The 12,762-nt window shown below is 35.0% G+C and overlaps 1 protein-coding gene across 3 annotated transcripts in view; it reads right to left on the bottom strand.

Moving 5' to 3' along the window:
• The window catches only part of Pik3c2g (phosphatidylinositol-4-phosphate 3-kinase catalytic subunit type 2 gamma), a 332,111-nt gene that overhangs the window by 285,300 nt on the left and 34,049 nt on the right, over positions 1-12,762 (bottom strand). For all 3 annotated transcript variants that reach the window (XM_026391946.2, XM_026391945.2, XM_026391944.2), the window contains exon 5: positions 9,211-9,313. In XM_026391946.2, coding sequence (XP_026247731.2) covers positions 9,211-9,313 — 103 coding nt within the window. The remainder of the gene's footprint in view (positions 1-9,210; positions 9,314-12,762) is intronic.

Here is a 12,762-nt window from a genome sequence, read left to right on the forward strand (position 1 = left end):
TAATTATTACATTTCTATGTGAAAAAGTACCATAAATCTACTTTTATAGTTTTACTAGAGCGACAATATAATTGTTCATAAATGTTTAGCTTACAGCTTAAATTCTGAAAATCAGGAGAATTTTGACAACATTTTGAAAAGTAGCATTGAAAACACATCTTTTTATGATGCCTATGTTAAAAACAAGGGTCTGATATTTTAAATATGGTAATTCAGATACTGAAGAAGAATCAGAAGATGATAAGCTGTCTCAGTATATTAAAGTGATTAATATAACATCTATATTCCACCTCAAAACCTTTATAAAGTCTGCTTTAAAATCAGGCAATTGAGAGAAGAGGCAGAGGGTAAGAGTAAGTACTGAGAACTGAATTGGAGCAAACTGAATTCTATGCATTTATAATTATGTCAAAATGAATCCTAATATTGTGTATAACTAACATGAACCGATAAAAAATGAAAGAAGGCAATTATCCTTTTGTTTGTTCATTTATTTTTGTCACATATTTGCCGATAAGAGTATAATTTATCCTGCTTTCTGTGTATTAAAAGTTTTAAGAAAAAGTGTTATGTATCAAAAATGTTGACCTATCAGCAAACACCATGATTGCTTTGATTGGATCTGAGTATTCCTCTAAGGCTCATGTATTAAAGACATCATCCCCACAGTGGCATTAATGGAAGGTGGAACCATTAAGAGGTGGGGTAAAGTCAGATGTTTATAGGTCTCTGGAGGAGTACACTTGAAAGGTATTGTCCTCAGTATTTTTTTTTTTTTGCTACCTGTTTCCTAATGAGATGTCAGATTTTTGCCTCAACATATGCTGCTGTCATGATATGCTGCCTTGCCATAACATCAAAAGCATTAGGGCCAACTGATCATAGGTAGAAACTCTAAAACTGTGAGCCAAAATAGGTGTTTCCCCTTTATAGGATGACTATGGCATTTGTTACAGCAATGGAAAGCTGACCAACAGAAAACTGGTAGTGAGAAGTGGGGTCTTTGTTATTGCTACATTCTTGATGATGTGGAAGAGAATTTGGAATTGGTTTACAGGAAGAGTTTGGAAATATTTGGAGGAGCGGGCTGGAGAAAACCTAGCATGCTGTAAACAGAGCTTACCTTGTGATTTTGCTGTGGGCTCAAAAACCAGACTGCTGATGGGAGTGCCAAGAGTAAAGGTGATGCAGGTGAGGTTTCTATTGGGAAGTGAGGACTATTGGAAACTGGACCAGAGGCTAAATGTTACATCATGGCAATTAATTTGAATGCATTTTGATCATGCTCAGATACTTTGTGGGAGGCTGAGATCAAGGGTGGTGGACTAGTTAACTAGCAGAGGAAATTTCAAGGCAGCACAGTATTCAAACTGTGGTGTAGATATTACTGGCTACCTTTAACTAGATTTATAGTAAGAATCAGGAGAAAAGAGAAACATCAGAATGACTTGAAAATTTTGCAGCTTGGCCAGAGAAGGGATGGGTATAAGTTTTGGATAAGGACTGTGTGGTTATTGACACCTATAAAAAGAAGACAAGCACTTTGTGCCAGGACAATAGGAAGGATGCCTCCAAGATATCTCAGGAATCTGCAAGGCTACCCTACCCATTGGTAGGCTCAGAGATCTGGAAGCGTGAATTTCTTTCAAAGACTTTAATTTGAGGAAAGACATCAGAGATAGACACCCTGTGCACACAGGACCACTTCAGAATGACTTTCCAGTGTTAAGACAGCAAGGTACTCAGAGGCCAACCACAGCTAGTTTCAAGTGGGTCCAGGTATAGCTCATGCTTGCAGCAGAACTTGGCATTGTCCATATGATGTTGTTTTTGCAGGCATCCATTAAGATTTCAAGGGAAAGCTCTGGAGGCCAGGCAGTGTGTTACAGTGTTGAAGTCCCTGCAGTGGGGTGATTCATGGAGCTATGGGAGTGCATACAAAAAGCTATAGTTTAGACCCTGAAAGGTAGAGATCCCAGCATTGAGTAGTGCCTGTTGAGGAAAGCTCTAGGGAGTATGCAAAAGTTTTCCTAAAAGAGTACCATTGTGGGTGAACACAAGCAAGGCTGTATAGGTGGAATTCCATATCCCACCACAGTTTGTCCTCCGTATTGGGCATGAAGATTCAGGGCTTAATGTTTGCCCTACTGGGTTTTGGTGTTGATTTGTGACAATTCCTTTCTCTTCCCCTATTCCATACTTTTCAATGGTAATATTTACCCTGTGCCCTGTCCCATCATTCTATCTTGAAAGTATGTTACTTGTGTTTTGATTTCTCACAGGGGCTCACAGCTGAATTTGCCTTTAGTCTTGAAGAAGACTTTGGATTTCAACTTTTGAGCAATGCTGGAACAATTAAGATTTTGAGGATTCCTGGAGATGGACTAAGGACATCTTGCACTGTAAGATAGTCATAACCCTTAGGGAACAGCAGCAGAATGCTACAGTTTGGATTTTTAGTGTCCTCCAAAGGCCCATGTAGTAAAGCTTGGTTCCCAGGGTCATGTAATTGGGATGCGGGGGAATCTTTAAGAGCTGGGGCATAGTGGGAGGTAGTTTGGTCACAGGAGGAATGCCCTTAAAGGGGATTTTGAGGCCTCCATCTCTTCCTCACCTTTTCCTTTTGCTTTTTGGTTCATGGTAAGGTACATGGCTTTGCTCTGCATGCACTCCTACCATGATGAGCTGCCTTACCACAGGTTCTAAAGCAACTGGGATAATGGATCATGTACTGAAACCTCCAAAATTCTGAAACAATTCACTTCATAAGTTGATTGTCTCAGGGATTTTTTTTATTGCAACAGAAAGCTAACAAGTGATACTGTGGTGTACACATTATTCTGAGATAGGAAATCAATGCCCATATCTCTCAATTTTTTTCCCAAGTTTTTAAATGTTTAAATGCAAACTAGTTTTAATAAGGCTTTAAAATTTCCACTAGTAAATGACTGAAATATAATATTGTCTGTCACCTTAATTCTATGACATCAATAGCTAATACTTATGTAATCCTACCAAGGTCAGGCACAGACCTAAGCTCCTCACTTATACTTCTCAGTTGAGTTCCCCTAATAGCCACATTGGCTAAATACCATTTATTATTCATAATTTTAGATAAAAATTAAGGTGCAGAGTATTGAATAATTTTCCTAAGAGTGAACACTTGAAATGGGCAATATGAGACCAAAGTTATTTCTTGAAACAAGATGCCAAATTAATAAATTTAATATTCCTCATTTCAAATGGTCAGAGCTAGGACTACATGCTTTAGAATTTAGACATAAAAACAATTTCCACTGCCAATCCTTCATATTCATTTGTATCAGTTTGCCCCTACAGCTGCCTCTCAAGAAATAGATACATTTTCTTTTGAAGGACATATCTTTGTTGAACTTCATTTTATATATATATATATATATATATATATATATATATATATATATATGTGTGTGTGTGTGTGTGTGTGTGTGTGTTTAATTCTCTGTCTCTCTACCAGGATGTGAACACTAAATTTTAAAGAAGGTACCAATATGCCTTGTCTTTGTGTAGGCAGTGTTTAGAATAATTTCTACCACATAATAGGTGCTTAATTATTTATTTGTTTGATGAAAAAATAAGTTACCAATCTACACTATATGTTTTCTAGGACATAATTCTGGATTTGAACTGTGGTCATTAAACTTTTTTACTGTATTAGACAAGTATTATATATAGCATATAGAACATGTTTAACAAATAGTTCTTAAATTAGTCACACACATACACACATAATACTTATGCTCATTCCTAAAAGTGAAGTCTTAAAGATGTTTATATAATGTAATGTATTCTACTTTGGAATGTGATCATGAAAAGAAATTTAAAAGAGTCAAGATTTGGAAAATGGAGACATGGAGTACCTTTCTTTTATCCTATGTAAAGGCTGCATTGCTCTTTAATTTGGAATCTGGGCCAGCTGGTTTTCCTGGATGAGACTTGGTTGATTTTTGTCTACTATTCTAGTCACTCATGCAGAGCCTATTGCATAGAAATTACACACTAAATACTTATTAAATGAATGGAAAGTACACAAATTCCTTTGCCTTCAGGCATATGATAAAATTTTAAATCACAGCTGTAGTCAGTGCTAGGAAAAGTTGTGGATAAGATAAGGGAGGTGACTCAAAATGGGGTAGGGAGGAGGAGCATGAGAAGAAAATTACCTCTAGATAGGGAAGAGAGGTAGGAGGGAAAGTGAGGGAGAAGGGGAATTGCACGGAAGATGGAAGGAGACCCTCATCGTTATACAAAATACATGTATGATGATGTGAGAAAGAAAGAAATGTGTCACATTAGATTGGGTAGAAAGAAGTGATGGGAGAGGAGAGGAGGGGGGGATAGGAAGGGCAGCAGAATAAAATAGACACTAGTATTGATGTATGTATATATGTATCTGTATAACCAATGTGATTCTGCAACCTGGACACTCAGAAAAATGAGAAATTATACCCCATTTGATTCAAATGTATGACATGTCAAGATCATTGTATTGTCATGTGCAACTAAAAAAAGAAAAGGCATATATATTTTCTGTTCATAAATTCTGGTTTCAGCCAAGAGTTGATGTTATTTATTATATGGAGTATAGAGATGGTTACTAGCAAAGTTAACATGAAGAATAAAAAAGAAGCATATAACAATAATCTCTATGATTAAAATGACACATTAGAACAGGCCCTTTGGGTTACAGATACATACTATATACTCAATGATGACTTTGTGCTTGTCCTTGCACATAATGACAATGGTGGCAATGACAAGAACTCAAAGACACTGGATTGGATGACATTGTAAGTTTTATGACAGACTACTTTTTTGTTTGTTTGTTTGTTTTTTCTAATTTGTTATATATACAGCAGAATTCATTATAATTCATATATCACACATAAAGCACAATTTTTCATAACTGTGGTTGTATAAAAAATATATTCATACCATTCATGTCTTCATTCATGTACTTAGGGTAATGATATCCATCTCATTCCACCATCTCTTTTACCCCTATGCCCCTTCCCTTTCCCTCCCACTCCTTTGTCCTATCTAGAGTTTGTCTAATCCTCCCATGCACCCCTACCAACCTGACTATGAGTCAGCCTCCTAATATCAGAGAAAACATACTGTGTTTGGTTTTCTGGTATTGGCTAACTTCACTTAACATTATATTCTCTAACGCTATCCATTTACCTGTAAATTCCATGATTTTATTCTCTTTTATTACTGAGTAATATTTCATCGTGTATATGTACCACATTTTCTTTATCCGTTCATCTACTGAAGGGCATCTAGGTTGGTTCCACAGTTCAGCTATTGTGAATTGTTCTACTATAAACATTGATGTGGCTGTGTCCCTATAGTATGCTGCTATTAAGTTCTTTGGGTATAAACCAAGGAGTGGGATAGCTGGGTCAAATGGTGGTTCGATTTCCAGCTTTCCAATGAATCTCCATATTGCTCTCCAGATTGGCTACACTAATTTGCAGTCCCATCAGCAATGTATGAGTGTGCCTTTTCCCCCACATCCTTGCCAACATTTATTATTGTTTGTATTATTGATAGCTGCCATTCTGACTGGAGTGAGATGAAATCTTAAAGTAGTTTTGATCTGCATTTCTCTAATTGCTAGAGCTATTAAACATTTTTTCACATATTTGTTGATTGATTGTATATATCATCTTCTCAGAGGTATCTGCTCAGTTCCTTGGCCTATTTATTGATTAGGCTATTTGTTTTTTTGGTGTTTAGCTTTTTGTATTCTTTATATACCCTAGAGATTAGTGTTCTATCTGGTGTGTGAGTGGTAAAAATTTGCTCCCAAGATGTAGGCTCTCTATTCACCTCACCTAAACACTAAAAAAAGTAGAGATAATAGAAACATACTTCAACATCACAAAAACTATGTATGCTAAGCCCCAGGCCAACATCATTCTAAATGGAGAAAAATTGAAAGCACTCCCTCTAAAAACTGGAACAAGACAGGGATGCCTTCTTTTACCACTTCTACTAAACATAGTTCTTGAAACACTAGCCAGAGCAATTAGACATATGAAAGAAATTAAAGGGATGCGAATGGGAAAATAACTCAAATTAGCACTATTTGCTGACAATATGATTCTATATCTAGAAGACCCAAAAAATTCCACCAGAAAACTTCTAGAACTAGTAAATGAATTCAGCAAAGTAGCAGGATACAAAATCAACACCCACAAATCAAAGGCATTTTTGTATATCAGTGACAAATTCTCAGAAAGGGAATGAGAAAAACTACCCCATTTACAATTGCCTCAAAACAAACAAACAAACAAACAAACTTGGGAATCAACCTAACGAAATAAGTGAAAGACTTCTCCAACAAAAACTACAGAATGCTATAGAAAGAAATTAAAGAAGACCTTAGAAGATGGAAAGACCTCTGTTGTTCCTGGATAGGCAGAATTAATATTGTCAAAATGACCATATTACCATAAACACTATTCAGATTTAATGCAATTCTAATAAAAATCCCAATGACATTCCTCATAGAAATAGAAAAAGAAGTCATAAAATTCATCTGGAAAAATAAGAGACCCAGAATAGCTAAAGCAATCTTGAGCAAGAAGAGTGAAGCAGGTGGCATCACTATACCTGAACTTAAACTATACCACAGAGCAATAATAAAAAAAAAAAAAAAAAAAATACAAAAAAAACAGCATGGCATTGGCACCAAAATAGACTGGTAGACCAATGCTACAGAACAGAGGACACAGAGACTAACCCACACAATTACAGTTATATTAGACAAAGGCTCCAATAAAACATACATTGTAGAAGAAAGGGCCTCTTCAACAAATGGTGCCAGAAAAACTGGAAATCCATATGCAACAAAAAGAAATTAAAGTCCTATCTCTCACTATGCACAAAACACAAGTGGATCAAAGACCTAAGAATTAAACCAGAGACACTGTGCCTATTAAAAGAAAAAGTAGGCCCAAATCTCCATCATGTGGGATTAGGCCCCAACTTCCTTAATAAGATTCCTATAGAGCAAGAATTAAAATCAAGAATCAATAAATAGGCTGGATTAAAACTAAAAAGCTTCTTCTCAGCAAAATAAACAATGAGTGACAGACTACTTTTGCTCAAATCCCATTTTTCTTATTTACTGTCTATGAGCATTTTGAACCTTTTAATTCTTTTCTTAACTTTGTAAGCACTTTTAATTATCTGATAGGAAAATTAGAGTATTTGTTACCTTCTTTTGGCACTTGAACTATTTTATCATTTTGAGCACTGAGAACAGTGCCTGGCACCTAATATATGCATAGTATTTAGCTATTATTAAGCACCTATTATGCCCCAGACTTTGAAGTATATGAACAAGGCTGTGGAAAGCAAAACAAAATATAAAATTACTGTAAAAATTATATAAAAAATCTTTGAGATTAGAGTGTAGATTCTAAATACAGTTGCCATATAAGTTGGTAGAATAAAGTGTGGGCTCTGAAGACTTACTGGCTTGTTCAAATCCAAGCTCCTTTCCATATCAATTCCATGACTGTTATCTTGGGAAAGTCAGAGGGGCTCCCTAGGATTCTGCTTCCTTATTTTCAGTAGTGTTTGCCTCACAGAATTGTTAAGATTAAATGTGATAGAAATGTTAAGAGTCTCACACATAAAATAGAGGCTCATATTTTATTTATTCATATTTTATCAGAGTGGTAGAATAATATGGATTTTAAAATAAACCTTAATTTATATGAGACTAAAATGTCAGTGATTTGTAAATTACTACACCAATGAGATAAATTATTTTTAGCAACATACAAATTAGAATCGTATATTTTCTCTTCTTCCTTCATGATGCAATGAAATATGATGATTCAGCTTTTTCTGCAACACTGAGGGCAATTTGAAGAATTTAAGTTTATTAATTCTGACGATATCAGTTGCGCTTCATAATATTTCTTTGTGGAAATTTCAGATGCATAGCCCTAGAGCTGTCAACAGCGGCCAATTTGAAAACCAGATCCAAAAGATATTTCTAAACAATTCTCTTTTGGCCTCATTATGTTATACTCCATATAGACATATTACAACTCAATATACCACCTGACATTTTTTATGATGAAACACCTCATAATAGAAAAAAAGAATCATGCACTAGAAATCTGTTATCTGATGGAAATGACAAGGTGATAGGATTTTTTGCTTAAAGCAGGTAATTGGAAGATTCTACAGATAAAAACTGCCAAAAAATCAAAGTTCACCGCATACTGTGCAATTTGGTTTGGAAGTAACTTAAGACATCACACAGAGAATAAAATTATCATCTAACCGCATGAAATAGTGTCATTAAAGCACAGTAATCTCCTTCTAGGTAATTTTATTATATATGGTGTGAATATTAATTTGTCCTACTTTAAGTTAGAGACATACATAGTTTTCAAATGAACAGTAGTTGTGTTATTATTCTGCCTTCAATAGTTTCTTCTTTACATTTTCTATTCCTTTTACTTCTCAGTATATAGATGTAAGCTATAATTATGACTTACCAAGTTATAAAATTTAGTAAGTTTCTCATCAATAACTTTTCTGAGACCAATTTATTTACTATTCTGAATGTCTTAGCTTGGATTGCTATAAGAAAATCCTTCCATAGACTAGAAGTTTTAAATGACAGACACAAATTTCTTATAGTTCTGGAGACCAGGAGTTTCAAGCTTGGGTGAAGTTCTCTTCCTGGGTTATAGAAAACAGCCTTGTTGCTGTGTCCTCACATAGCGGAAAGAAAAAAGAAACAGAACGCAAGTCTCTCATCTCTTCTTAAAAGAGCACTAATATCCCAAGAACCCTTCTCTCATGACCTCATCTAATCTAATTACCTCTCAAAGTCCCAACCTCCTAATTCTATACAACCGAGGGAGTAGGCTTTCAACACAGGAATCGGGGGTGGGGGGTGGGGGGAACAAACATTCAGTCCCAAACACTAAAAATGAAGTAATGCATTCATGTTATTGTTTTGGTCTAAATTAACAGGCATGCAGATAAAGTTTTCAGTATATTTCAATACTATATTCAGATAAAGATCTATTCATTAAGTCAGGTGTTTCTGAATTGGCAGGAAGCCATAAAGACAGGAACATTGTCCTAAAGTGTATCAGTTTGTTAATGAAAATCAATGCAAAGGAGTCTTACCTTTCGTGATAACTTTCCTGGAGCTTTCCTATTTTTCTGTAGCTGAAGCTGAATGATTGATTTATCTTTCTGAAATATTTTGTGGCTCCCCAAACAGTGATCACTGAAGAAGAAAAAAATGAACACAATCACATCCTCCTACAATACCCTCAAGTGTGTGTTTCCTTCCTTGTCTTCATTTCCTTTTTATTTTTGGAGCTTATTCTGGTAAAGTCTGGTAAGAGTAACCTGGGAGTGTGTGTGTGTATGTGTGTGTGTGAATGAATATAATGAGGGGAGATTATATCTACATAGATTAAGTGTAGCAGCATATTGTAATTTTTAAAATGCATTAATAAATTAGAAAATGATCAAGTACACTTAAGATGGTTACAGTAAGGTATAATAAAGAATAATTTACAAAATTATTTATGCAACAATCTCAAAACTGAGGTCCACATGCTTCTGGAGGCCTCTAAGTGATGCCACACTATCTATGTGTTGGACCATTGTATGAAGAGAGCAGAGTTGAGTAGTAGAAATTTGATGGCTTTGGAGACATGTAGACTAGCTCTGTGACCTTAGGCAGGCTAAGTGAACTGAAACTATCTGAAATTCAATACTGTCCTCTTTGGGTTTGAGAAATTAATGTCTACATCAAAGGGTTGACAAGAAGATTAAGCAGGAAAAAATCCCTTCATATTTCAGAATTTCTAATGGCGTAATTATATTTTCTTTTCCTCTCTGTTTTTTTTTTTTGCCCCTAAATATTTGCCAAGCCCAAATTGCATAGTGATCACAGCAAATGGCTCTTTTGCAACATACCATGTTAAACAAAGTCGGAAGGATTTTTCTGTGAAATGAAGGGCTTTTGCTGTGTAGTCTCCTTTATTGCTTTCAACTTTTACATCTCCAACTCTTGTTATTCAGAAAAATGCGTTTTGTAAATGTATTTTATTCAAAGTATCTTGGCTAAGTAAGGGAAGAATTTCAGGAGAAAAAGATATCATACTGGAAGTTTGAGGTCCTTAAAGTAATAATTTAAATAAATATGTGGGACTCTTATTCCTAGCACAGTAATACAAATCAGAGCATTACTTGGTTAATATCTACTGTTATATTTAAATATTTAAATTATTTTGACAATTTTTATTCTTTTTTAAAAATATTTATTTATTTTTAGTTGTAGTTGGACACAATACCTTTATTTCACTTATTTATTTTCATGTGGTGCTGAGGATTGAACCCAGGGTCTTGCAAATGTGAGGCAAGCGCTTTACTGCTGAGCCACAACCCCAGCCAACACAATTTTTATTCTTAATACCTAACTTCTATATTACTATAGATTTATATTAAATATATTATTTTAGTGATCTAGAGCTACACTGGCCAGCATAGAAGCTATTTAGACACATGTGACTACAGATCAATTGCACTGAGGCTAGTCTGAATTAACATGTACTAAAAGTGTAAATTACTCACTGGATTTTGAAGATTCATCACAAATAATAGTGTGAAACATCTCAAAAACTTCATTTAATTACATATTGAAAAATATTTCAGCTATATTGAGTTAAATAATAAATATATTGTGGCTTGTTTCTTTTTCTATTTCTTATTATGGCTAGTAGAAAATTTAAAACTAATGGGTAACCCACATAATAGGTCCGTTGAATTGTACAATGCTAGAGAAAATTAAAATGAAGAGAGAAAAAAAAGCATTAAAGACGAGATAGGAGGGTGGTATGATGTCTAATCTAATGAGAAAATGGAGAAAAATATATTTGTGTTCAAGGAGGTGTGTTAGTCAGCTTTTTGAAGCTGTGATCAATATACCTGACATGAACAACTTAAAGGAGGAAAGATCTGTTTTGTTTCATGGTTTCAAAGGTTCCAGTCCATGGTTGGCTGGACCCATTGCTTTGGACCTGAGGAGAGGGAGAATATCATGACAAATGGGTGTGGCAGAGGAAAGCTTCTCAGCTTATGACAGCCTGAGAGTAGAGAAAGAGAAAGAGGAAGGATCTAAGGACAAGTTATGTGTGATATGGTCTCTAGGAGCATACCCATTCCTCCAAACATGACTCACCTACCTGCTGTTTCTACCACCTTTTATTAGTCCATTCAAATTATTAATCCACCAAATGGATTGTTATGGTTTGGATATAAGGTGTTATCCTCCAAGCTCCTGTGTTAATGCATTAATATTCAGGGGTAAATGTTTAGATTATGACAGGTATGACCTAATCAGTCCGTTCTAGTTTGAATGGACTGAATTTGTGGTACCCAATGGCAGGTGGTGTATGGTGGCAGGGGATAGGTCACTGGAGACATGCCCTGGAAAGATTTGTCTTCTTTGCAGTCACTTCCCCTTACTCTCTTTGCTATCTGGCTGCCCTGAGGTAAGCAGAAACTCCTCTGCCATGACCTGCTGCCATGATGTTCTACCTCACTTATGGACCAGAGCAATGGAGACAGTTAATCATGGAGTAAATCTCTGAAACCAGGGGCCAAAATATACTTTCCATCCTCTAAGTTGTTCTTGTCAGCTATTTCATTCACAGCAACAAAAAGCTTACACATGGATTCATACACTAATGAGGTTAGATACCTCAAGATCCAATCATATCCTTAAAGCCCCATCTCTGAACATTATTGCACTGGGGACCATGCTTGCAATACACGAGACTTTGGGTGACATTCCAGATCCAAAGCATAACAGGAATCTAAGTCTCAAAGGGGATAGTAGGAAAAGTTACAATATCAAGACAAAGAAATGCAAAGTGTGGGAAGAAGGGTTTGAACACATGTGGTTTTATACACTTATGAAATGAACACTGGAACTATCTAGTTCAGATTGTACACTCAGATTTCAAGTCAATATGTTTTCTTTGACAATAATATGTAAAATTAAACTGTTCAATAAACTGAAGCTATGATACAATCAAAAGTTTAGGTTTAGTTTTTTTTTCTTAATATATACTTGCACATCAAGATTTCTGTACATTTATTATTTTCTCAACAAATATTTTATTCCAACTCTGCTATTTACTATCTTAGGAACTGTTATGAGTATACTTGTCATTTAAGATGAACACTAAAAGGGTGCTTATACATAATTGTCTCTATTTCCTATTCATACATTACTCATGCTATTTAAAAGTATTTCTTTGGCAATATGTTATATAAAGAGAGATCGATAATCTTAACACCAAAAAAAAAAAAACAGATATGCAAATACTCACATCTGTCTTAAGGTCAAAAAAAAAAAACCTTTCTAGATAATGCCCAATCTATGAATATTGATTCTCACCACCCTAGGCACTCCTTCTAAACACAAATTTATGAGCAGGCTTTTTCACTGGAATAAATATATATCTTCATTTCATAGGATAACAGGGTCAAATGTTCTTCATTTATATGTAAGGAGTAGCCACAGAGGTATGTAGTGAAATATTAATGTCATGCATAGAAAAAGACTATTGTAATTTGACTGTAAGAATATTGAGAACCAGAATGTCTGACAGATTTTTAAGATATTTTTAAGAAAATTCAGTAATTATGAATTTAACA

Source organism: Urocitellus parryii, chromosome 5, assembly GCF_045843805.1.
Source record: "Urocitellus parryii isolate mUroPar1 chromosome 5, mUroPar1.hap1, whole genome shotgun sequence".
Taxonomy (NCBI): domain Eukaryota; kingdom Metazoa; phylum Chordata; class Mammalia; order Rodentia; family Sciuridae; genus Urocitellus; species Urocitellus parryii.